The sequence below is a fragment of the Leptonotus elevatus genome, chromosome 1 (assembly GCF_054856555.1).
Source record: "Leptonotus elevatus isolate MCC_2025b chromosome 1, RoL_Lele_1.0, whole genome shotgun sequence".
Lineage (NCBI taxonomy): Eukaryota > Metazoa > Chordata > Actinopteri > Syngnathiformes > Syngnathidae > Leptonotus > Leptonotus elevatus.
In genome coordinates, this window is record NC_141239.1 from 51,203,639 (window position 1) to 51,231,037 (window position 27,399).

Here is a 27,399-nt window from a genome sequence, read left to right on the forward strand (position 1 = left end):
CTTTATGAGCGGTCCGTCACCGGACTGGCACAGAAAATTGTTACTGACCCGACTCACATTCTGCATCATGAGTTCCAGCTACTGCCTTCCGGCAGGAGATTCAGGGCCCCCAGAACCAGGCTGAACCGCTACAAGAACTCATTCCTGCCGACATCCATCAAACTGCTTAACAACCGACATTAACTCAGTACAATAGATATATGGTGCAATGTTGTATGTGTGGAATATATGCAGCCGTGCTGTACATACTCATGTATGTATATATATATATATATATATATATATATATATATATATATATATATATATATATATATTTAGGAGTGTGTGTGTGTGTATATGGGTGTGTGCAGTCCTCATGTATGTACTTCTCTACACATGTATACTTCTGTGAAGATTTCTTATCGCTGCACTTCTTATTTAACTTTAATTTTATCTCTTTCTATTCTGTTGTTTCTTCCTTACTGTAACTGCAGCTGGACGGAGTCCAGGAAAAAGTTCCCCACGGGGAAAATAAAAGTATATCGTATCGTATCGTATCGTAATAATAATAATCTAATGTGGGGAAAAAATACCCCTGTGGATATATTTTACTTATTGTTGTCCAAAGATGGACTTTATGGAAGCCTCTTGTACTGTTGTTCCTGGAATGCAGTGCAATGTAGACCTGCCTCCTCGTTAGTGTGCAATGCATTGTGAAGCATTGAATTAACTCGCTTGCATGAAAGTACACAGAAACAAACGCATTGTGCTGCACAAACAGAACATATAGCGCAAAGTTTCTCATTAGTTTTCAAATGTAAATTGGTAAAAAAAGAAAAAGAAAAAAAGTCTTCTCCATTGCAGTTCTCTTACATTGACAAATAAACATAGGAAAAAACAATGTCTTTGAGCAAAACATTTTTTTTTTTTTTAGAAAGACACTGTTTCTATGTGAGTGCTAAAAATAGTTGCTTCATGATAAAGTGTCCACTTGTGATGAGCCCGAATCGCTTGAACATTTAATCTCCCTAGTGATTCAGATAGACAATCGCAAGTGACGATTGTTCTAAGACTGCAAGGGAAGCCCAACTTCCCCTTAATGCCCCTCGCACTGAAAAAAGAAAGTGATGAAATATGCACTGCTGTGTGTACAATTCATTATGCGCTAGAATACCTTCACCTTTTATTCAGAATCAGTTACTTATTAAATGATACGACTTCCTTCTTATTCATCCACAGCACTTTTATTTATTTATTTACATAGTCGGACGCTGCTTCGTAGAGTGGGTTGTTTCACTGCGTGAAATGCGGACGGCCATTGGATAAATACTGGGCTTTTTCCCGCCCATCGAACGTACAGCATCACTGGGGGTTCATGGAACAGTGAGCCGGCCCAGACATTCTGCGTGATGATTACACATAACGAGACAACGGGAGAGACACATAACAAAACACTGATCGCGTAGACAAAAGACAAAACCAAATAAAAATCCAACCCCACAGAACCAAAACATGACACGAGCTCTATGTTGAATACAGTCTTAGTCATCTTACCGTCATTCCACAGATCATTGCTTCCTTGAACCCTCATTGCCTTCCTGCCTGCTGCCCACCGAAGCCCCGACCATGTAGACTGCTTGCCACCTTGCCTGGATTCCACTCCATCCCCAGTATACTGGCCATTCAATAAAAAACCTAGCAACCACCCTGTCCTTTCCTATTTCTGCACTTGGTTCCCCTTCCCCCATCCGCGAACCCTGATTCACCAAAAGACAACTGTGAGTGTTTAATGAAGCTTACATGTGTGTATTTAGAAAGCGTGAGGTTTGTCCATTAGTGTTTATTTATAATATTTGTTTCACGTTGCCTCTTTTGTAATTAAGGCATTTTATATATATATTTAGACATTACTATTATAAATCAATTAAATATTTAATATTATTCATTCGGAATGATTTAAAGGTCCCATAGTATGAAAATGCACTTTAGTGGGGGTTTCTATCAATAATATGCATCCCCGGCCTGTCTACAATCCAACCAGGTATGAAAAAAGTCCATCCCCGACTTCTTTAGCTTTCTCCTCCTTTCTAAAATGTGTGCTTCAAACGGGCAGATTAAACTTCCGTGACTTAGTGACGTCAAAAAGACACGGAAGTGCACTCGCCCCCGCCCCCGCCCCCTTGGGTTAGTGGCACCACCTCTGGTAAAGATTTGTCACGCCCACTGAAATTCGAGAAGCTGGCTGCACCTTTCTTTTTCTCCCCAATGGAAACATTGATCAAGAAAAAGTGGTTGCTTCTTTCGTCCCAAGTCTTTGAGAAGACAGTGGATTAATTTTATTTTTGAAGGACGTGTACCGACATTATTTCCCAAAGGACTGTTTTGTTAGTGAAAGCCTGTTCGGAGCTGGATTTGCAACACGTTGAAACATAATGAATCGGTGCCAACAGTGTGACACGACTGTAAACGGAAAATATGTAAGTTTAACCTTGTTGATTTAGACTTTCTTCTTATCCTTTCTAATAAGAGATGTGCACCTTCTACCATATAACTGGTGTATTTTTAGTGCCTAAAGCGGGAGCTACATTTGTCGTGTGGAGGTTGTTTGGTTACAAGAGGTCAAATATGAAAAAGCAGACGGTTGTTGGATAATATGAAGCGGTTGCATAATGTTTTGTCAAGATACAATAAGTGGTGGTTAATTTGCCGTGACTGGCAACTCGCCACCTAGTTGCCATGACTTTGTGATGTTAACCGGCAAGACGGATTGCACGTTGCGACTGCGTAGTGGCCTAAATGTCCACTTTTGTGTTATTCATAACCGCTTGTAAATGTCTTCAAGCATTCACGGCAAATCGGAGACATTCACGGCAAAATAACGTTGGCGGGAGATTTGCCGGTTATGGCAAATTAAACATGCCTAAACAATCACAAACAAACGCTACAACATAGTCTCTGTAGTAACGTTATGCTACATTTTCTTATGGTAAAACGTTATGCCACTTTTCCGCATATTAAAATAGTTCTCAAATGTGTAAAAGACATGTCTGTATTTTTCTTTTCTTCTGCTCCCATAACCAGTCGTTTCCATTCACAACATTAGCACATGGCTACCATGACCGAAATTACTGCCCCTTCGACGAGAGAAGGGTATGGCCTAGGCGTGGCCTGGTGCAGCTATTTACATAAAAGTGACACACCCTAAAACAGGCTGTTTTGAACAGAGCGTCTTTTGGCTGATTTAGGGACAGCAAAAATATTAGATCCAAAGTAAATTTTGACGAATGCATGTCACAGACATGTCTTTTACACATTTGAGAACTATTTTAGTATGTTGAAAAGTTGAATAATATGAGACCTTTAAGACAGGTCACCAACCTTTTATAACCAATTTGATATCATTTATGTGAAGACACTCATGTTAATCATTTCACATTATAACTATGAAATAAATCAATATTCACCACTTTTTTCCCTATAAATTTCTGCAACTGCCATTTTCATGATCCCATCTACAACATTCCTAGAAAATCACAATGTCCCAACGTTCCTTTTTTTTTTTTTTTAGAACATACTGGTGGACTACTCATGTGGTCCTTTGGAGCTACCTGCTGCCTGTCGGCACCTTGTTGGTGACCCCTGATGTAATACAATTTATTTTTCAGCCTGGTGCTTTATTAGGGGAGACCGGGCCTACTTGTATAATGGGTAACTCCGGGATTAGACCGCATGCGTGTGCGTTGCGTCTCTGCTCTGCTCCGGCAGCGCAGCCGATTCCTTTCCATTCTATCATCTTGTTCAAATTACACCGGCTGCGTATGCGCTGCGTATCGACTGCGGACCAGCTGGGTCGTGCCGGAGGCCGGCGCACGGATAGACCTAGTTTCTATTTTTGCTGGACGACGCATCCGTAGGCATCCGTCAAATGGCAGACTAGCACAGAACGCATAGAGCGGAACAGGAAGACCAACGCAGTTTCAAAATGAAAAATTCCGGTTATTTTTCAGAATAAAATACTCGCCAGATCCTATGTCGTAATCATGTCAGCAAAACGTCATAATGCTTAATGCTTAATTCACTGCAGCCAACATGGACGAGGAGATATTTATAAGGGAGGTGGATTATATAGTACACGGCACATCCTTTTTATTTGGACAACCTAAAAATTTATGCTGCAAGGAACGTCATAGTAGAAGCTGTGGGAGTGGATGGCGAGTTAAATCAAAGGAAGTCCACCTCTTTCTGCTTCTCCGTTGAGCACAGACTTTGTGTGTTTGTCGTTGTTTTTAATGCCACATTATCGCGCGCGATCACACGAAACATGGCGAGAAGTTGTCGGCGACGGAGCTGCCGGACCGCAGCTGTGTGCAGCCCATGAGTTTTGTCCATCAAATTGACGTGTCCGGAGCACGCAGTCAAGACGGATGCACACGCATGCAGTGTAATATGGGGTAAGTTAGTCACATTGCAATTTTCTTCTCCACCAGAGGGCGCAGCAAAATAGTGGAATACTAGTTTTCTTCGTCTAAATGGTCAGGGGTTGTGTACTGTCTGAGAAAAGAATTGCACATTGTGAGCTGAGATGAGTGCCAGTTATCGATTTTGTACAACCAAAAGTAAAAATGTTCCACTTCATATATTTTAAAACAGGCGTCGTACATAGACAAATTCTTGCGGCAAATCATGTGGACTCGTTAGAGGAGATATTCAGGCATCTTGTCATGCCTCAGGCACTGCTCTGTTTTAAGCTAACTTTAAACTAGAGCAAGTATTAGCCAACATGGTAGTTTGGGGCAATTTGTCTGTCATTTTGGGATTTGTTGTCACATATGCAAAGAATGGGCTAATGAAAATTGCACCTCTGGCAACTCTGTTTCCGTATGCCAGAATTGTTCTTCAGATGAAAAGAGTCTGAAAAGTGAGCAAATTAGTTTGCTAGGTTTTGTTTCATTGTTTAAAAATTGATTTTCCAGTTGTTGGAAGTACAAGATGCCCACATGTCAGGACTGGTTTAGGTTTCATCCATCCATTAACCAAAATGTTTTTTTGTTTTTAATTAAATTTCATCTCAAATTTTCAGTTTAAGGGAAGTAAAACAGACATTTGAGGCTGAGAGCTATGACCTACATGCCAGCAGTTCCTAAGGATTTTAATCTATTTAATATTATTTTATATGAAAGTTTGCTCAATGACTATATGGTAAATTTTCAAGATCAAAGATAAGCAATTTTTCTGGCTGTAAAAACAAAACAAAACAAAAACAAACCCAAACAAACAGGAAAACAAGGGTAATTTTTTCCTTGTTTTATTAGTTGCAAAATCCAGTGTGACATCCAACCCCATATAGTGTGACAACTTACCCATTTGTGGGGCAACATGTCACATGTTCACTCCCTCTATTTGATGGCTTATAACTCTGCACTGACCCAAAGTATGGAAATGACATGAATACAAAAAATACACCTAAGACGTTACTCTTTCATCTGGGGTCCATTTCACAAAGCATGTTCAACAAATACCGAGACTAACCCTCAACAGTGAGTTGACATGCCCTGAGATTTTCGGTTCCAGGAGAGCTGATTCAAGGTAGTTATATCAACGCAGAGTAGTTTCACCTGGCGTTGCCACTACACTAAAAAGTCCACATCAATGGAGCCCCGATTCGTAGTGACCATGGCAACGGAGAAACGCAGTGCGCGGCGCCGCCCTCTGCTTCCGCGTTTTGTTAGTTTTTTTTACACCTCTCAACTGAAAATCTTAATGTGACCATATGGCGAATTTAAACATGTCTTTAGAAAAAAAGTGCAACATCACAGGGGCTCCCCATAAAGTAAGGCGGCGTACGTGGAAGAACGTTGCTGCTCGGGTGTCGGGTCAATGCATACATTTAAATGTAGTCATTTGCAATCACAATAATATTACACCTTCATCAATAGGGCCATTGTCAAAAGGACTTTACGTTATAGATTATAGGCGTATTTATGCAAACACTCGCCGCAGCGGACTCTATGAACGAGGAAATGAAATGTCAGAATGCGGCTGAAAGGAGGCGGGGTCAGAGAAAACCTTAAGGTTCATTGTGAAAAACCTGCAACCGACCAGGTTTGGTTAATGGAACATGTTACTACGGTAACTGACCGAGAGCTTAAATAACCCCTTTTTATGAAAGAGTTACCTTTTTTTCTCTGGTTTTAGTTACCTCCCTTTCTGAAACGGAAAACGCAGTTTCCCACATTTCAGGGTTTCTTGACCCAGAGTTCTCACTAAACCTACTTTGTGAAATAGACCCCTAGTATACATTTTGTTTATATATGATGTATGGATTCCAAGAAATATATAAAAGTATAATAAGTGATACAACTAGCCCCGGTCTCCCCTAACTCTTGTATATTGACAGTATGATACAAAAGTAGTGTGAATGCAACAACCATAATAACAATGACATGTACTCTGCAATGTTGTCATTATCATGCATCATGTAAACTTGCCTGCGATTGGCTGGCAACCAGTTCAGGGTGTACCCCGCCTACTGCCCGAAGCCAGCTGGGATAGGCTCCAGCAACCCCGCGACCCTTGTGAGGACAAGCGGTTAAGAAAATAGATGGATGGATGTAAACTTGATGTAAACAAGGAAAACAGTGAAAAAGTGGAGCACAAGAGCACATTATTGTTTTATAATTCAGACCGCTTCTTACCCATCTGACACTCCAGCATTGTACTTTTATGCCGACTGAATTCAAACTGCACCATATATTTGGCAGAATGTTTGTCATATTAGCGGTCACATTTTTTTGGTGAAGCTGTTGTTGCCATAATGAATTACATGTCCAGAATAACAAAAGCCATCAATGCCGCTGTGTCTTTGGAAGATCCCTTAAATGACAGTCACATGAATTTGCTAGAATGAAAATGAGCATTATGGACTGCAACCAGTGGCTTGTAAAAAGTAGACAAACCTCATGACTTTGTAGAGAACAGCGTTTTATAACTTAAAATCCCCCCCAAAAAGTATATTAATTCCTTAATGCAGTGATAGTACTGTAATTCCTTGAGGCTGTAGCCTTACAGTAGAATCTTTGTTAAAAAGTTGTTAAAATTCCACGAATAATTGTTAGAGGCTCAAATCCCACAAGTTTGATGGCTCATAATGTGCTTATCATTTGGGAGATCTTCAAATTTGTGTAATGCTGCAGGCATTCCTCAATGAACTTTATGAGGACATATTTCTCATTAGTTGGAAAATTGTTACATATTTCTTGATAAGGAGGCTTTGTGATTTTAATCTTTTTTCAATTTATCATTCCTTTTTGATTTGTAGGTGGCGACAAACAAAAATTGCAACATACAGCAACAAATTACTTCCAGTAGTGTACCCATACATTTCATTCCCTCATTTTCTATACCATTTGAACTAGGGGTGTGAATTGCCTAGTACCTGGCGATTCGATTCGTATCACGATTCATAGGTTACGATTCAATTCGATGCTGATAAATCCCGATGCGAATCTATAAATTGATTATTGCAATTTTTTTTAAACTCAAATTTAGAAAATACTAATCAGTAAACTTGTACATGTACACTGTACGATTTGTATGAAAATGTATTTATTTATCTGAAAATTCAGGCTTATAACTGATCCACTGCATTTAACAAACAGGTTGCAGTTCGTTTGAACAGCACTGAAATAATATATTATGGCTTAATGTTCCATTAATATAACATTCTTCAATGCTTAATGTGTAAATCCTAACCCTAAGTAAGAGGTTTTGTTGAATATTCCCATAAAAAATTTATGTTTAAAAATCGATTCGGCCGCATATCGAATCGATTTGAGAATTGCGCGCTGTAATGTCGCGATATATTGCAGATTTTTTCTAACACCCCTAATTTGAATTTTTTTTTTTTTAATCAGTTGTTTTGTTCATTTTTACTTCTCAAAACGGAGTTGTACACGTTTTAGGTCAATACTAATGGTGGAAAGAGTTTTAATTCACCTACTGTATCTTGGCACATTTTTACAACACAAAAACCTTTGTTATATCCACTATAGTTTCCTGGAACATTGAAATATTTATTGAGTAAATTTCAAGGAAATGGACAATGTACAAACCACAAGTCAGTGAGTATCACCCATTCCTCTATGTTATCATGCTTGCTATCTTAACATCATTGTTGGACTCTTGCAATCTGATCTCACAGAATGAGACAACCACAGGAACAAGCCAGCGGGAAAATAAAATACAATAGGAGGGTTTGTTGAGGACAATGAACAAACGGCTGGGCCTTTTAAAGTTTGTTGACTCTGTCTTGTGTTCCAACTGTCCAGATATTCATTACTTTTCTGTGACTTATGTTAGCTGGCATTTAGAATTATGTCCTTCAGTGGAGTAAGGACATATTACATTCCTCACAAGGATGTTCATTGTTTTCAGTAGTGTAATGAACACTTACCCTGCCTTCATTTGAACCTGCAATTTACAATATTTTGGCCATTCCCCTGTTTCTATGTGATACATGCTGACTATAGGAGGAAGCATGGGTGGCACAGATGAGTCATCCCTCATCTGCTGCTGCTGGTTCTAGCACAGAGAGATGAGTCAGGCTCCATATCTTACAGTGATGTCAGAGCTGTCGCTGCTCTGCTCTCTCACTCGCACACAACGCCTTTTGGTATTGTGGTATGGTTTAGTTACAACACTGTGGAGCACCTTATCTAAACTTTTCCAAAACAATAACAACGGGCATTATTTTACTTTTGAGAGTACAGTGGTTTGGCACTGGAGTGGGAATTGTGGCAATGGGTTGGATTGGCAACTCCTACCATCATATTATTGGGATATTTTGCCAATGATACCAATGAAGATAAAAATCACACTATACCGTTTGATGATATATAACTGGAGTACATGAAGTATATGATTCACTCCTCATCAAAAGGATACAAGTGTGACTATGTATACTTGGTCATTAGACAATATAATATCCACATCTGAATTATGTGTATTGATACTGTTCCATGAGAGAAAACTATACAATACACAGCAATATTTTATTCCACGCTATTGTGGTCCATTATGAGTACATACCTTGAGGGACAAAAACAGATTCATATTTGACTCTTTGCCCTGGCACGGGAGCGATTGCCTGGACGCAATGTGGTTATCAACAGGACCCCCCCCCTTCCCGGTTTATTATTTAAGACATTTTGCAGGAAATCTATAGACCATTTGTCTGACAATTAAGCTTAAAGCAACACATGATTCAAACATCACTGTTCTTCACTCTTTTAGGCAGTGTCTATGAAGATTAAAAATGCAAATATCAATGGCATCTGATTCCCTGACAAAAGGTTTAAGCCGATTAAGTATCAGAATAATGACATATGCTCTACGTGTGAGTACTATAAGCCTGCTGCCAGCAGTCCAGACCTGTTTCCCATTGAAAAAGTGTGGCAAATTGCGAAATATAAAATACAACAACGGAGACCCCCGGATTGTTGAGCAACGTTGTACATAAAGTAAGAATGGGGAAAAATTCCACCCCCAAAGCTTAAGCAATTCGTGTCCTCAGTTCCTAAAGAAAGATGATGAGACAGAGAGGCCACTTTCCCAACTTTTTTTGGAACGCGTTGGAAGCATCAAATTCAAAATGAGTGAATATTTGCAAACTGTTTAAGAGTTTCAACATCTTGTCTTTGTACTGTATTCGGTTGAATATAAGTTGAAAAGGATGCAAATCCCTTCACTCACTTTTTATTCATGTTTTACATTATTTTGTAAATTATTATTATGAGGATGGCGGCACGGTGGCTGACTGGTTAGCACGTCCGCCTCCCAGTGCAAAGGTTGTGAGATCAAGTCCGGGCTTCGACCTTCCTGGGTGGAGTTTGCATGTTCTCCCCGTGCTTGCGTGGGTTTTCTCCGGGTACTCCGGTTTCCTCCCACATTCCAAAAACATGCATGGCAGGTGAATTGGACACTCCAAATTGTCTATAGGTGTGATTGTGAGTATGGTTGTTCGTCTCTGTGTGCCCTGCGATTGGCTGGCAACCAGTTCAGGGTGTACCCCGCCTACTGCCCGAAGCCAGCTGGGATAGGCTCCAGCAACCCCGCGACCCTTGTGAGGACAAGCGGTACAGAAAATGGATGGATGGATTATGATGATGATAATGATATGTCTCTACTTGAACGGAATTGAGGTTTAGACATATTTCCCCCCCAAAATTATTTCCTTTCAGGACATTAAGTATTTTTTTCTTTCTTTTCTTTCCTTCCTCATCAAGTGTGTTTTCCAATTTCTGCATGAAATGACAGTTCCAGCTCAAATCTACTAAGCAGTGGTACACACAGGGGAGCTCAAAAAGATGATTTACAACAACGACAAAAAAATAAATAAAAATAAAATAAAAAATAAAATAAAATAAAAAAAATTAAATACATTTTTTTGTCACGCCACATTGACACAGAGGGCCAAGGACACATAAGTCCATCACAGTCCACAAACCAAAACTCTAATCAAAATAAAAATATTCATGTTGATGTTGTCATGTTCTTGTTTGTTCTCGTTTTCTTAAGGCACACTTGATTTGTCATGTCATGTTGACTCAGTGTGGCAAACTTTTGAGGAAGGTACCACCCACACTCTTGCACAAAATGGTACAGATGTTCTTTCGAGCTGCGTACATGACAACCTGTTCTTATTTTATGAAGTGACTCATCATTAGATAATTTACAAAGGTTACATAACTGCACTGTACGATCCCAGAGCTGCTTCCGGTGTGTGACAGCGTATTGCATAAGTTATCTTCATCATCACTATGCACTAACATTAAAATATTTGGATGTTTGGTTTTGCCAGTAGCAATTAGTGTGTCCCCGCCCCCACGCCCCACCTTTAATATTTAATTAACATTCACTAACAAACACACACGTTTTACCAATTTGCAGTTGTGTTTTGGGTTTACTAATATAGTTCAGTACTGTACCGCAGTCTTCATCATCATGTCCAATACCTTTCTGCTTGCAGTCAAGGGAATGCTGCCTCCTTTTGGTGAGTAATTGTAATGTCACAAATCCATATAGCTTGTTGAACGTGAATACAGTACAATACCTGCATTTACAGTACAGTAAACACCACTGTTAATTTAACAAAGACAACATAAATAAATATCACTAGTAACTTTAAGACCTAATCCCTGCAACCAGCTGATATGCATTGATTTTAATCACACAAGCAAATATTTAGAAGAATGTCTACATATTTATACAAAGCAGCTTTTATACAGTATATATTATTCATCTGTTTTATGACTACATATCTATTAAAGTGTATACAAGAGTATCCACTAAAAATGTATCCAGTAGTCAGCTTTTATTTTTGGTATTTCTTATTGTTGTTTTTACTCAAAACTAACTAACAAAAAAACAAAAAAAAACACGTATCAAATAATGAGTTTAAATAACACAATAGAATATTGACAAATAAAGTCAATAGCAAACAGATGGGCAGTTATTATTATTGTTATTATTATTATTATTATTAATAATAATTCCCACCTCTCAGTTATTTTCTATTTAAAAAAAAATTACATTTAAAATTAAAAGTTATCTCTGTTACTTTGAATACACAACACAAAATTTTAATATTTGGCATCATTTAAAGAGGAATAATCCTTAGTGAAAAACTCTCCCCTTTGTGGACCAGTTTTGCGAATCAATGACTTCATTTGAGGAGCAGCTTTCTAATTTTGTGGAGCGATTCTTTTGCAGGTTAATCCAAGGGGCCTGGAAGCGGAAGCAAGGGTTTTATTAAGCAATGCAATGACAATATAACATATAAACAATTGTTTTACACATACAATTAACAGTTTGTATTTCTTAAATTCACATTGTGTATGCAAATTGTATTTTTTTTTTTAATCTAGAAGTAAGGCTAAATTAATCAAAGAGAAGTGAGAGAGATAAAATCTAACTGTAATGTAATTTAGAAAACTTTTATTGTGCAAACCTTAAAATACAAAATCCAATCTCATGACTCTATTGTGAAAAGTAAACAAATAATATATTATAAATATTTTCCTCTATATTAACATACTTTTCACCGTATGGACCAGTCCTACTGGCTGATGTGCATCTTAAAAGAGACTTATTTAATTTCAAATTCTGTTTAGCAAGTACGATTTTCCAGTCCTTAATTTGTCTGCTCTTTTGCTGTTCAAAGTTGGATGCTCTCCACTTTAGTGCGGTTCCAGCCAGATGTCTGTGAAAAGTGTATACTTGAATAGGACTACAGTTAAATAAAGCCAAATAGATTGTTTTGGAACAGCAATATTTGAATACAAACTAACTACTGAATAATGATTATTTCATGATTACTTCCTCTGATATTTACTAATGCCGGTAATTGAGTAGTTGCGTTGAGTAGGTAGTTGTCAGTTCTTTTGTGTTGAGGGCTGCCCATTGATCTGACCAAACTCCCAGCGTTGCCACAGATGAGACCTCTGACTTCCTGCTCTGTGCACACTCGGCCCCTGTGGGGATGATGATGCAAGTAGGAGAGATTAATTTCCTGTGGGGTTTTTTTTTTCAACCCAAAACTAAAGAACAATATCAGAGTTACTTGAATTTCAGGCAGCATTGGGAAAACAAATACTGTGGTATTAGCTAATCCTTAAAGTCTGCTGTGAGTGCTGACCTTGGAGGACAACAAACTAATCCAACGAGTCACAGGGTGTAACTATTACTGTCCTTCTTATCAGCTTAGCATAAACAAAAAACAACAATGATGACAATGATTTTGCATTCGTTCTATTCTGTCAACTATAAAATGATAATATATAGTCAGTGATTTATTATTATTATTATTCTCACTACATTCTTAAAAATAAATCAATAAATCTTAATGTACCCCAAAATATGGAACACATGAACTCATTTGCTCCCAAAAACGTATATAAAAAGGTTCTATTTTAAATAGTGGCATGGTCCCAAAAATGTATTTATACACTTTTTATGTTATTTTTTTATTTTAGGGTTTTGATGCAGCCTCTGAACTGATGAGAATAGTTGAACCAAAGGTAGCCATTACAAAAACGGCAAGCAGGTGGCAGCAGAGTATAAGCGATCAACCAGGGCCATGTTGCAAAAAGCTCTTTCCCCCACTGTTTTAAACAGATTTGTGAATATTAATGAAACTTTATTCTAGCTATATTCTAATGCTAATTGCTGCAAAACGAAAACATACATAAATACTTACATTTTTCCTGATGAAAGAAGAGACTCTAATCTTTTTCTTTAGGTAGGTTCTATGTTTTTATAGCAATAGAACACAATATTCTGTGGGCCTTGCAAAATCAGTCAAAATCCAGTAAAACAGCTGGGAGCAAAGGGGTTTGCTTCAGTGAAAATGGCTGCGAGTGAATGAGTTAATGTCATTTTTATTACCTGTGTAAGTTCAGCTTTAAGCTGCTCTTTCTTGCAGGGTGGTGGCCAGACTCGTTCCAGTTTACCTCTGGACTGTGGCTTTACACCTAAAGATGGAAAGAAAATGGTGCAATTGTATTTCAGGTGTTGCTATTTCTTTTAATTAACATCTTATCATTCACAAAATGTTTAAAATATTTTTTTAATGGAATAAGGTAAATGCTAGGACATTTTCAGAGGCCTTGCAAATTTGGTAAACTTGCCACGGCACCATTCCCCCCCATAAAACTGGACATTTGTTACTTTAATGAGAGCAAATATTGACATTGATTTTTCTTGTATCCCACCATAACAAATTCATCAGCGAATACTCTTGAAATACTTGGAAATTCTGATGTTCACACCAAGACATTATTTTATTGTATGACTTGTTTTTAATTATTATTATATATATAATTTCAGCGGCATGGTGAATGACTGGTTAGCACATCAACCTCCCAGTGCAGAGGACGTGAGATCGAGTTCGGGCTTCGGCCTTCCTGGGTGGAGTTTGCATGTTCTCCCCTTGCCTATGTGGGTTTTCTCTGGGTACTCCGGTTTCCTCCCACATTCCAAATAAATGCATTTCAGGTTAATTGAGCACTCTAAATTGTCTCTAGGTGTGATTGTGAGTCTGGATGGTTGTTTGTCTCTGTGTGCTAGTTCAGGGTGTACCCCGCCTACTGCCCGAAGCCAGCTGGGATAGGCTCCAGATCCCCCGCGACCCTTTTGAGGAATAAGCGGTTAAGAAAATGGATAGGTGGATGTATTATTTCAATATTGTTTCATTTAGATGTTGATATAGTATGGTTGAATTTAAATGTGCTGCATGGTGAGATTTGCTCGGTTGTTTTCAAACCAATTTTTGTGTTTTTCCCTAAAAAGTGAAAATCTTGTTTTCATCTACTCTTTATATAGAGGCGCTCCAAGTCGTATAGTAGGAATTTGTTGAGTTTAGTATAGTAATTGTGAAGGCCAGAGCTTGTCAAAATCCAAAACACACAAATATAACTTTAATGAGGAATTAAAGCAAGCTTGACATTTGGTGTTTGTTTATGACACCAAATCATTACCAGTTATGGTTTAATTTAATCCCAAGAAGTCCCACACACATGGCATTACTGTCACATGTAACTTATTTGGCCATTTTAACCTTGATTCAACCCACATCTTGTTAGCTGCCACAAAAGCTAAACATACGAACAAGACACTCCCAGACTGGCTGTTGTGTTTTTAAGCTCTCCTCCTGGGCACTCTTGTCTTCTTGCTTTTAGGCCTCCTGTGAATGTGGCAGAAGCACCTAAGAGTTCCGTTGTCTAACTGCTTGTGACAGGGTCAGCACTAGTGGCTGATCCTGTTCCCTGAATAACACACTGTGATGGTAAAAGAGAAGGTCATTCTACCAAGTGCCAGACAGGGTAAGAAGGTCAAGATGTGTTGAGAAATAAAGATCAAAGTGACACTTTGAGGAATATGATGCACCTTTGTGCAATCACAGATAATCTGCCTCAATATAAACAATACACCAATCCAACAATAACACTGCAATCAAAAGACTTTTGTGCACAGAAAAAGAGAAGATCATAGATTTTGTTGAAGATCAAGATCATATCAGATTATAACTTTGGGAATTTGGGACCGGTAGATTTACAAGATAAATCCACCGGTCCTGTACTAACCTAGAATACTAATGTTGGATAGGTGTTCGTGTGATTTTTAATGTGTGGCAGCTAACTGAGCTGTGTGTGTTCAGTCCACTCAGTGATGTCATTTTTTGTCATTTGTATAGTTAAAACTTTTATAGAAGGCTGGGTTCCCTCTCAAAAAAGTGTTCCCCACTAACACGATTTAGATCTTAAAATCAGTTACGATTTACAGTAACATGAAAGTGATCATGCTGAAAACAATCAATTTATCAATCGGTAAAAAGATTTACAAGTCATATTCAAGAGTAACAACATTAGACAAATATACATTATATGTATCTGCGTAAAAAACAACCTCGTTGAGGGAAAACCATAACTCCAATGTGGCTTACTATGAAAATTTGTTCGACATCCCTGCTCTCCAAACTCACCTGGCGTGACAGTCGATGCGCATGGCGGCGTGTCACCTTCCTCTGTCACCGGTCGCCTCTCTCCATACAAAGTGCGTCTTTGATTGCGAAGCTCATCTTCTCTTGCTTCAGCTTCCTGGATGTCTTCCTCAACCTCTGGCTTCAGAGCGAGCGCTGGACGCAACTTGAAGAAAGGATTTTGTTTGGGCACGGGAGCTTCCTGACTAACCTTGTCCTTGCTTACCGAGCTGTTTTCTACCACTTGTTTGGAGACATCCGGTCTTATGGAGTCTGAACTTCTGCAAAGACGTACATTTTTATCCTGCTTTGGGTATGGAGATAATCGTGTCCTGTCTCGAGATCCCCCATTTGGAATCTTTGAGTGTAGGTTTTCGGAAGTTGTCTTCCTCTCGGAGGTTGAAAACATATCCAGGCTGCGTGTATGTTCGAGCACTGTGGGATGAACTTGGTCTGTCATCGATGAAGAAAGGGGTGCCCTTAATCTGGTTGGACCTTGTGTGTTATCCTGCTGGAAAGTTTCCAACAGCAATTTTGTCTTCTTTAATTGATGGGCCTCCTTTCTACCGTACTCTTTTGAGATATCCCCTTGTCTTCTCTGACTCTCCTGACTTACCTCCTCTTGCAGCACCTTCTGCGGTTCACTGTCCTGGCCTGGACATCTTTTTGTGGGAATTATGTCGAACACGATCTTGGTTTTAAAGGGGATTTCCAGTACATCTGGATCATCAGCTAGGTTTAGAATCCCCCCAGCCCTCTGCAAGTTCTGTTTCTCTTGGGCAATCTCATGGATTCGCCTTTCCTTGGAGGTCTCTGTGACTGAGAAACGGTGATAAGAGGATCGGAGAGAAGTTGAACTGGAAATGGTTTCATTGGAATTGGTTGGAATCCAATCTGGACACATACAACTGACACCCGGCGTGTCATCAGAACAATCTGCTTCTTTTGTGGCACTGTCTTTAATCATCTTTTCTTGGGCTTCTCCACTCCCATTCCCTTCCGTCTTTTCTCTTTCCAACAGGCTTGCCTTTGTCCTGTCAGTATTGATGGTGTGAATACTGACCTCTTCTTCTCCTTCGCCCGACGGGTCCCCTCCACTTGCTGCCAAATGTTCAGTCAGAACTGTCTCCTCATGTTCCCGCTCATGACTTGCTTCTTGGCAGGTGCGCATATCTGCCTCCTGTCGTTGTTGCACCAGTTGCAGACGCCGAAGTAGTCGCTCGCCTTGAAGAATATCTGAAGCTATTCTCCAAAATTCATCTCTGTGCTTTGCCTTTCCCACCTTAGTCTGTTTCTCATCGGAGGTCCTCTTGAGAATTTGTACATCACAAGTGCCTTTGTCGCTCACTAGCAAGGAATCTTTTGAATCGGTGTCAACGTACTCTACAGTATTTTGGGTTTCTGTTGATCTCTCTGCCTTGGGATCACTGTGTGCGCTAGTCGTCATGATTTCTTTGTTTTTGAAGAATTCTCTTATATTACACTGTTGCATGAGTGTCATTCCATTTTCTTTTGAGGCTTTCAAAGGCTTAGCTAAATCTCCTTGTTGTATTTCGTCTCCTACCTTGTCCAAATGTGCCTCATTTTGCAACTTGTCCACAGCTTCTGAAGAGGCTTGTTTTGGAAAAGTGTCATCATCAGCTTCGCCCCAGGTCTCCACTTTTGTTCCTCTTAATGGAGTTGTGGGTATTTGGTCTTCAGCATTTGGAGTAAGGTCTTTAAACACTCTGGAAATCTGTGCCGCACCTGCTGACACTTCCCTACTCTCCCTCTGTGCTTCCATTGACTGCCTTTCACTATGATGCCAGTGTAAGCTGATGGGATTAGCTTTAGCCTCTATGTCGTCACCTGACCCACACACAAGGGTCACACTGGAATTACATGTTGCTGTGTCTCTGTTGCTCCCTCCCGGCAATAAGAGACGCATGTTTGAAAGAGAAGGTCGTAGTGGGGTAAACTTATGATTTGCACCTTCATTGTTGATTGCATCATTCTGCATCACAGTAGGGTGAGGGGTGTTGCGTTCACTTTTGTGCCCCTCACCAAGAATACTCAAAAAGATGCTGTTTGCTATTTCTGTATTTTCCGCCACTAGCTTGGAATCCATATTCCACAGGTCATCATCATCCTGAGAGGCCAGTGACGGACGCTTCCGCATTGATGTATTTGTTTCCATGGTGACAAGCTCTTGAAATAATCAAGGATCTTCTTGATTTTACAGATGAGACGTGAAAAACATTTATTAGTACAATTTAGCAACTATAGCTCCTTAATAACCATTTGTATTGCTGTTTCAACTTTTGGATATATATTTAACCAATTTTAATAATTGTGCACTTATAATAATCATTTACACTTGAGGATGCCACTTTGCGTGTTCACTGCAAAAATTGCAGCATGTGCAATACAGTCAGATTTTTTTTTCCATTTCTTTTTTGTTAACTTTCTCACATAGACAATACATACCACACATACCCTACGCCTCTTGTCAGGCAATTCATTTGGATTGGTCAAATATTAATGTAATCATAGTTAACCATAAAACAAAATTCATTTCTCAGTCACATATTGTGACAAGTCACATGTTTATCTTGTTTTGAGACGTTTTGGGCGTGGCCCTCCTCTCTTCTAGCATGACTGTGAAGAAGGTCTATGAAGACATGGTTGGACGAGCATGTTGTGGAAGAACTTACCCTGACCTCCAACATCAGAATCAGAAAGCTATGGAACGAACCATAATGGCGATTATGAGCCAGATCCTCCAGTTCAAAATGACATTATAAATTTTGTGCAGTATTTATTAATTTTTTTACATTTCAGCTTTCTGTGTGTGTAATGGCTATGTGTAGAATAATAAAATCACAAAGTACTGTAGTTTATTTTACTTGAGTGCAGCTAGGTTTTAATCTATGAGTTACACCTACATCGAGGAGCTTTATGCCTACGCTGTAGGATTATCAACACAAGCAGCAACAACTCCAGCAACAGGACATGAAATGAGCTTAACTTGCTTATTCCATTTTGTAAGGTGGATATTATTTTATTAAATTGTAGATCTTCCCCAAGACTATCTAAAATCTGTCGCATTAGTACCCTGTGATACAACCACTGAGCAGATAGTCTGAAACAATATACTGTACATGTTTTGGTAAATTTTGATAAAAACTAAAACCAAAAAAAGGTCCAGTTTGTTGCATTCTAAATTTATACAAAGTTATTGCGTATTTAAGGAAACTCACCTGATTGTAGCACTGCAGTCATCTCGCACCAACGTAGGGAAATGTGAATGATCCAAATTATAATGCAGGAGATCTTCTTAGCATGTTCTAGTCATGTGAGTCATGTGAGATGGGCATAAATAAAATCTCTTAAGAGGCAGCACATATTTATTGAGGAACTGGAGTCACGCTGTAGAAATCCAAGTTCAAAGGTACTGTACATAGTAGATAAGTGCACTCATTTTATTATTTTAGCATATTTAGTTTTTAGAATGCAAATGGTAATAGACCCCTGATCCGTAATGTTGACTGTGATGATTACACCATTTATTACGCTATATTTTAGTACTACATTTTAAACAGGTAAAACATGATGTTTACAATGCCAAAACTTTAAAATGGTTATGCACTGTAAATAATAATAATTATAATAATATATATATTTTAAATTATTATTATTATTATTAATGTCATATTACACAAAATAAAAATGAAATATTTTGAAAATGAATTAACCCTGAAATACAATATTACATTCTCAGCAGAAATCATTGGAATTGTGATTTTATTTTTGGCAACATTTGTGTTTATCTATCATAGGTAATACCTTTGTTAAGGTAACAAGTGAGTACAATCAAGGAACCTGAATAAAATACAGATAGCATTACTAATATATTTGCCATCCACACTACTTTCAGATGATTTCCTTTTTTTCCTTTCATCACAATGGAAGGCATTTCTTTTGTTACAGAGCTGACTTTGCACATGTGTGGAGCATGTTGCCTTTGTCCTCTAGGGGGAGAAAGTGCTTTTTCAAAGGGAGCTTGGCCAAGCTGGTGAGTACACATTCACTGTAGTCTTACAACATTATAACGCCCAGAGTCAAATGGAGGTAACAGATGGGCAGAAAACCATCAATTGAGTTAAACGGGGCCTCAATGATACATACGGTTTCATAGGTAAGAAAATATGTATACGATCAAAGCAGATCACGTCTTACATGACAGAGCAACACTGACAGGTCTTGCGCTTCAAAGGGCCTTTTCGCTCTTCAACAGTGGGTGAGGATGATTCCTGATTAGCATTATCTTCCTGGACTTGAGGCCTTTGATCATTTCCCTTCAGGGGAATGTCCGGATACGTTTCACTTTCACTCTCTTTTCCCGCCTCTTTATATGCAATACTGCATTCTTCTCCGTCCTCTATGATAATCACTCTCTCTGCAACAAGCATGTCCGGCTCTTCTTGGGCAGTCGTCGAATCAGTGTAGCCCAGGAACACAAGGGTGACTGGGCTTTCCTCCAAATCGCAATCCTCCATAGTCACCTCTTTTCCTGCTGTGTCTCGAACCACCATCACGTTTGAATCCTCCTCAAATCTCACACTTGCACCACTGACCTCTGTTGTCATTTTTTCTTCAAAGTTAGGCCTTCTAGGGCTGTCTAACTGCATACAGTTCTCTCCAGACACAGACTGATTGACAAGCACCTGGATTTTTTTGACTGGAACTCCGTTGGCTTCTGCGTTAACCAACTCAGGCTCTGCTTCATTTGAGGTGATTGTGACCTCATCTAGCATCACTTGCATGCCAACGCCATCGACAACACTCAAAATCTGCTCAAGCTCTTCAGTTGAGGGATGACAATCTGACCCGCCCACTGCATGGATGCTTTTCCTGCCATCATCAAAGACAGTGGTGGCCGGGGGACCACTGGCTGGTGTGGGCTTGGGGGCCACAGACTTAACAACTGTGGCTCCTGTCTTGGGGTCCCTTTCCACTTGCACTGTTAGCATTCCCAAAACTGCAATAGATAAGGACAATTGTATTTATAATCAAAAGTGGCGGAATATGTGAAAAGAAAACATGGCTAAAAAAGTAGTAATTTTCATGCTTCTTTAGGCTCAGTGTAATTTAAAAGTAAAGGTGTCCAAGTTCTCAGGCATAGATTTTGTACACTCTAAGAAGTGCATTGTTGAACCAATTTAAGATTACAAATTCAATTGTTGATCAACTTTTGAAAAAATCACTTCAATTGGTTACCACATGATTGAATTAGGTTAATCCAAAGTAAATATATTAAGTTAAATTCATTATTAGTTTATTAAACTAATATATACTAATTAATATACAAATTATATATTAGTTCATTAAACTTAATATATTCACTTGAATTAAGTTCATCCAAAATTAACCTTAAGTGTAGGTATTAATATTAATGAACTCATAATTAATTAAATTTAATATATTCACTTTAGATTAACTTAATTAAATCGTGTGTTACCAATTGAAGCTTTTTTTTTTTTTAAAATTGGTCAACAATTCAATTTGTAATCTTAAATTGGTTCAACAATTTCCTTTTTAGAGTGTAACTAACATAAGGTTTGCTGTCACAATATTCAATACAGCCTGCAAGACTTAAAAAAAAAGAAGTAGTTGTTTACTCTGTTAAGCCCCCACAAGAGGGGAAAACAATGAATAGATTGGCTAAAAAGTGGGTCAAATACATCATTGGCGTTGGTCTGTTCATTTACCTCAGTCTTATTAGGTCATACCCTGCAGGCTCCTCTTAAAACAAATTAAAAAATAGGGAACATGCTTTGCAGGCGAACAAAAGTAGGCCTATACATAAATGTCTCTCTTTCTATTTTTGCTATAATGGAGGATACATCATAAAGTCATATTCATCTCCAGCAGTTTGCCCTTTTGCCATGGCTGGACTCACATATTGTCAGGATTGTTCGGTTAAAAAAATAAAATAAAAATAATCAGATGGTAAAGGATGGATGTTCAGGATTTGTATATGTTTTACATGTTTATGTTATCCTATCACCTAGTTTGATATGGTGTCAACAAGATCTCCTTTTGCAAATGTATTTACATTCTTCTTTAAAGTTTTTTTTTTTCATCGAGGAAAGACAAATAATGTCAATGTTGCACACATGGGAAAAAATGACATTAACTATAGAGAAGAGAGTAGCCTGCCTCAAGCCTTACCTGAGCGGCCATCCTTCCCACATTCTTGAAATGTTCTTTGTGCCATGTGGAGGTATGATTGTCAGCCTCTTTGATCACTGAAAACAAAAATATGCTTTTATTAAAAGTGAATAAAACACAAATAGCGATTACAGTGTTTACCTCACTTTATTGCAAGTCTGAATCAAGACTCAAGATACTCCTTCAGTGTAGTACCATCTAATGCCACTAATAGTCATTTTTGCCACACTTGTAATACAGGCTTGTGAGTATTGCTGTATGTAATTGTATGTGATGCTGCTCTGTGTGTGTTAAAAACATATCTGCTTATTTCTGGTAGACCGTCAACGGACTTTTATATTATGTTAGCGTTAAGATAATGTTAGTTTGAAGAAATTGATTGCTGGTTTTGTTCAACATCCTGGTATCTAAATATTCTGGCTTCAATTTTCACAACTGACGTATCTCTCTACGCAGAGGTGATTTAGATCCAGTGACAAGTTCAGCTCAGGCCAGCGGCTCTGTAAGCAGGAGGGATGCGTCACCATGGGAGAGGTCACCAACTTCAATCGATCAAAGCGGCTCCTTTCATTTCTTTTAAACGTGGTGCGCTAGTTGTGCATTAAAGTTAAAGCGGACGCACATTTGAGCCATGAAGTGGAGACTTTGAGACCGCTTCCTACCTTTGATCGTTTGTATGAGCCTCACCTGCTATTTTTTAATTCTGATTTATTTCATGTCATTTTTACTGTGAGAGACAAACAGCTTGAAATGGGCAGGCTTTGCGTCTTTGGAGAACTGTGTAAACGAACGGAATACAGTACTTTAAAATGTGTCTTAATCATTTTAAGTGTGTCGAAATTATTTTATGATCATTTGTTGGAAGTATTTAACAGTTTTCCTCAGTTGTGGTGGGGCATCTGCAAAGAAGCCTAGACTTTTCATCCTGACCTGCATTTCTGTCCTTGTTTTCAGCCTGACATCCTGCCCGCGCTCCTCGAACGCTGCACGCGCCTCGCCACCCAAAACCAGCTCTCAGCACGCAACGGACCACGGCCCCCCCTCCAGGCCATCCACCCCTGCTCTAATAAAAACCTTTAGCAACTCATTCATCCTCGTTTCTGCATTTGGGTCCCCCCAGAACCGTGACAGAGCAGATGACTTATCCATCCTGAGTCATCCTTAAATGGCAATGAATTTTGTTGTTTTGAAGTTTGCAGTGGTGAATATCAGCATGGACGTGTGAGAATCCTTATAGTATCACATTATCGTAATTCATATGTAGTTGAATTGATTTCTTTCTTGGTTTTGGGGCTCTTAAGCTAATTCACTAATAGTATGCTTAAAAGGCCTACTGCCACGCAGAGGGAGAATATCAAAGTGATACCACCCCAATTAAAGGCGAACTGCTTCTTAGCTGTGACTCCATTCTGTCACCTTGATTTAAATTTCCATTCTTCAAGGGGAAGACTTAGTTATGGTAAATTATTATCAGCCAAGAAATAATAGTAGCAGGGCTATTTAGGAAGAGACAGAGGGGGGATAGATTTAGATTGGATTAGAGATAACACTCTTGTTTTTGTTTTTTTGGAGACTTTAAACACCAAGTGCAAAAAAATACGTTTTTAATAATACATTATTCTTTATTTATTATTATTATTTTTTCAATATTAAAAATCATTCATTATATTGCTGGATACAACCTGTGTGTGTGTGAACATGTCCAAATTTGTCATTATCTTGGCCCAGTCAGGAATTTGTTTTTATAATCGTCTGATGAAAATAATGTCATCTCACTCACACAGCTCTGAGCTCTGCAGCCTGAGCCTGAAGCTGACAAGTAAAGGAAGAACAAGAGACAAATATGTTCCACTGAGCCCATCGTACCCCAAGGGATGCTCAAGATATATACAACTCTAGTTGGTTCAGACAAGAGGCAGAGTGTCAAGAAAATCTGAGGTCAAAATTACTCATACGTGGCCATTTGAGTACTCGGTCTGAAGTTGTACTGTCTGTTCAAATTGTTCATATCAATGAGGGAAAAGATGATTTCAAAAATAACCAAGACAACAGATGATGTACATTTTCACAGATTAGAATTGTAGCAAGATGTTGGTCTATAGCAGGGGTACTCCAACACAAAACATAGAGGCCTGCAATTATATTTTTAAATGAGTTAAAGACCAGGAAATTCCTATAACCGGTTAATCGACCTATAAATTTAATTTATAATGAATACAGTTACTTCTTCTTTGGTACCTTAACACTTAAAAAAATACAAATGTGAAACTGGAAATATGACTTGCCAGTTTACCGCCGTATAATAATATGAACTTAGGTCTATAAAGTTTTACAAGGGGGTCATTGAACTCTTTAGTGTAAGTTCCTTTGTAAAGCAGGAGACACTTCATAAATTAGACACTTTTTTTTCTGCCTCCCAGACTCTTCTTACACTATTAATGCCTTATGTTATAATGCTATGCTTTAAAATAAAAATTATGCGATTGTTTTAGTGTGCAGAAAGGTTGTGCAAAAAACATGAGTACAACCAGTACGGCTAGCAAAATCTATAAAGTGCCCAGGGATTGATTATGTCTTTTGTATTATGTTTGTGTGATTCATTTATAAGAATATGATTTATATAATATGTTCATGTTTTTTTTCCCCACGTAAACTTGTAACAGTTAGACTTGTAAACTTGTAACAGATACTTGGATAAGCTATTAGGTATAAAAGGGTAGGAGTTTAAAAAGTTTATACTTCTTCCTACTCTTTTTCCAAGCATGTTTAAATGCTTTGTGTTGATGTTTTTATTTTATTTAACTTTATTATTTATTTATTTATTTTTATACATGTTCGAAATAAATTCATTTATTCAGGGTGGTCAAAGGACATACATATAAATACGTTTGATGATCTCATGGAATTGTGCATTCTGAGTTACACTTTTGCTTGTTGCAGTCCAGTATACCTTACGATTCAAAATAAATGATTGTTCTTCATTCACTCACCCTCGACAACATTCCAACAAAAAAAACAAAAGCATACCAGCCACAGAACACATTGTAAAAAAAGGGCTTAGTCGGAAATTGAACCTGACCTAATGCCTGCAGTCACAACAAATCTTCTCTTATGGCTTTTGGGACAACGGCCATAAAGTCCGTTTGGATTTAGAGCTGAGCACATTGCCAGAAGGAGTGCGAAGGAATATCTTAAACGCCAATAACTTGACTGTCAGTTGTAGTCATTAAACTTGTGCTCGTGCAATGTGATATTAAAACTAACAGCCTTTTGACAACAATGTAAAGGTGTTGGCAACATTAGTCAGTCTCTCGTAGAAACCAAGTTTAAAAATCAACATCAAATGCACAATGTGCACATCCAGTGTATTAGTGCAACATTCCATGATGAGCTAAATATAACTTGCCAAGGGGACCGACCAGGGGTCTTCATGGACTTTCAAAAGCTCCACCCAGGACACTTGAGTAAGGTGTTGACTAACAGGCGGGCGGGCGGGCTTGGTGAGAGTCTTCAGATAGGCCATGGCATGTGGTGGGTGGGTGGGTTTTGCACCACTGGTGGAGTAAAACTTTTTCTATACTGCTGCTTATCCTGTTCTGGGTGTGGTGGAAGATGGAGTCACTCATTCGTACTAACTTCAAAACAGGCGACCTTGTCGACTATTGGTCACTCAATACCAGGGAAAATGTGGAGTGCTGATGATTAAGTGAGAAATGAGCATACAATGGCTGTATCGAAGTCAGCTATGTGAACCATATACTATACTGTAAATGTATTTTATTATAGCGCAATATCAGTCATTGCCGTTCATTTTGATCTGCTACTATATCATGGTTCATCTTTCGCATCCTCAATATATCAATATATCACAGATTTTTAAGTGATGGATTGTATATATATTTTTTTTTATGTAGTGCAAAACCACATCATATTGTAAACGGTCGAGCACGTCTGGAATAATCCTCCCCACACATTAAGAGACCACCCATAGTTAGAATTGAATGACTTCAGTGTAGTAGTAATCAGTGCCAAAATACCATGCAGGACTGATGCATGTAATGTCGTTTAGTGCAAGGAGAAGAGGCAGAGAAGGTCCTCTCTAAGCCTTAGTAATAGTCGTTACCACAGAGCCGAGTGTATATATATATAGCATGTGGATAGAGTAGCCAAAAATTGTACTCGAGTAGCGTTACTTCAAAAATAATTTTACTCAAGTAAAAGTAAAAAAAGTAGCGTTCCTTCTTCACACATCTACTCAAGTAAAAGTAAAAAGTATTGTGTGGTAAAACTATTCTTAGAAGTAAATGTTTTCAAAAGTTACTAAAAGTAAATGTAACAGAGTAAATGTAACTCGTTACTACCCACCTCTGTATGTAGGTAATGTTTTATGCTGTTTGTATGTGTTGCTGCTCCATTTGTGTGAATTTCCATTATCCTGTCTATGGCATTTCACATGTATGGATGTACATATATTAGTATACTTCAATCTTTTTTTATTGTGTGTATTGACAGTACATTTGAAATGCAAACACAATTTTTACCCAAATCTTGTTAATTTACAGTTTGAAAATTGTATAATCATATTATTATCAATTAAAATAAAATGACTTTAGTGGCCATGTTACATATCTGATATCCTTAAATGTGTCACCCAGAGTATATCTGATTGTAACTTAGTCGTTCGAGTTCTAACTGTCACATGTTAGTTTTAACATAAGCAGTACATCTCAAACAAGAAGCAAAAAATGAAATCCTTTAGTGTTCACTTTATGTAGTAGCAATAAAAAAAACAGCAGCATGCAATTATTTGATGAGCTTTCTTCAATACATTATATGCACTAAGAACTACTCGATTGGAACAAATGATTTCAAGCTACTATATGCAAAACCATAATTGCTTACCCTTCAGCATACAAATCCTGCAAGTGGCTGCTCAAAGGAAAACTGCATTAAAAAAAAGAAAGAAAGAACACTCATCTTGAATGAATCTTTATCTATGTGACTGTTGTAGTCAGGATGGTAGGTTACACCCACTGCTTAGTCTTACTACAGGAACACCCCTTTACGCTTCTTTTGCATGGGGGACCAAGTCAGGCAGAAGGGGGTTGGGGGGGATATTTTTACAAGACACAAAGTGACGGATTAAAGTGGGCAAATATAGCTGGCAGAGTGCGGAGATGCCGATGGAAATAGTTGAATGACACAGCACATAGTATGCATGCTGACACTGTATCTGCACTGATCATGTGAGCTGTAAACATGCTGTGGCCTTCGCCTTTTTTTGTCCAAAGTGAGTCACTGGTGTTTGGACTTTTATCATGGCTAGTTTTACATAAAGAAGTCAAGCAGGGTCCAAGCACGCCCTCAAAACCTTTCACAGAGCACTGATTATTAAGCAGAATATTAACTTCATCTTGGCATATTCACTTCAGGCAGCACAGATCAAATGAGTCCAGTCTATTGAAGTGACATCCGAAAATGCTTGTGCGCTCCACTTATTTTGACATGAGGTGAAATTTGACATTGGTTAAGGCACACTCAAGTTGACTGTCAAAGGGCTGAAAAGAAGGAAAGAGAGCTGGAAATGAAACCATGGATTCCTAAGCACTGGTGCTCTTGAGACAATACATTGAACCCCCACAAACGTACATTTGTAACTGGCGTAGTTT

At 38.4% G+C, this 27,399-nt stretch overlaps 2 protein-coding genes and 1 long non-coding RNA gene across 6 annotated transcripts; 1 reads left to right on the forward strand and 2 right to left on the reverse strand.

Moving 5' to 3' along the window:
• Nucleotides 1-11,772: 11,772 nt before the first annotated feature.
• Nucleotides 11,773-18,829, reverse strand: LOC147184333 (uncharacterized). Of its 4 annotated transcripts, none has more exons than XM_086068357.1 (5): nucleotides 18,757-18,829; nucleotides 18,211-18,238; nucleotides 15,521-17,725; nucleotides 13,426-13,511; nucleotides 11,773-12,512 (listed from the first exon to the last, which is right to left on the reverse strand). In XM_086068357.1, exons 3-5 carry the CDS (start codon nucleotides 17,691-17,693, stop codon nucleotides 12,414-12,416), a joined length of 2,358 nt encoding a protein of 785 aa, XP_085924483.1. In that variant the 5' UTR covers nucleotides 17,694-17,725; nucleotides 18,211-18,238; nucleotides 18,757-18,829; the 3' UTR covers nucleotides 11,773-12,413. The 4 variants fall into 4 exon arrangements, with proteins under 4 accessions (XP_085924483.1, XP_085924492.1, XP_085924502.1 ...); XM_086068366.1 differs by having other exon boundaries at nucleotides 15,521-17,722; nucleotides 18,757-18,783; XM_086068376.1 differs by lacking the exon at nucleotides 18,211-18,238 and having other exon boundaries at nucleotides 18,757-18,797.
• A 44-nt stretch (nucleotides 18,830-18,873) lies between these two features.
• LOC147184334 (uncharacterized) lies at nucleotides 18,874-22,798 on the forward strand. The gene is made up of 3 exons (XR_015095806.1): nucleotides 18,874-18,947; nucleotides 19,487-19,571; nucleotides 22,685-22,798. It is a non-coding gene; the product is annotated as an uncharacterized LOC147184334 (long non-coding RNA).
• Nucleotides 19,284-26,777, reverse strand: LOC147184335 (uncharacterized). Its single transcript, XM_086082854.1, has 3 exons — nucleotides 26,633-26,777; nucleotides 21,731-21,807; nucleotides 19,284-20,537 (listed from the first exon to the last, which is right to left on the reverse strand). Exons 2-3 carry the CDS (start codon nucleotides 21,774-21,776, stop codon nucleotides 19,732-19,734), a joined length of 852 nt encoding a protein of 283 aa, XP_085938980.1. The 5' UTR covers nucleotides 21,777-21,807; nucleotides 26,633-26,777; the 3' UTR covers nucleotides 19,284-19,731.
• Between the last annotated feature and the right edge of the window lie 622 nt (nucleotides 26,778-27,399).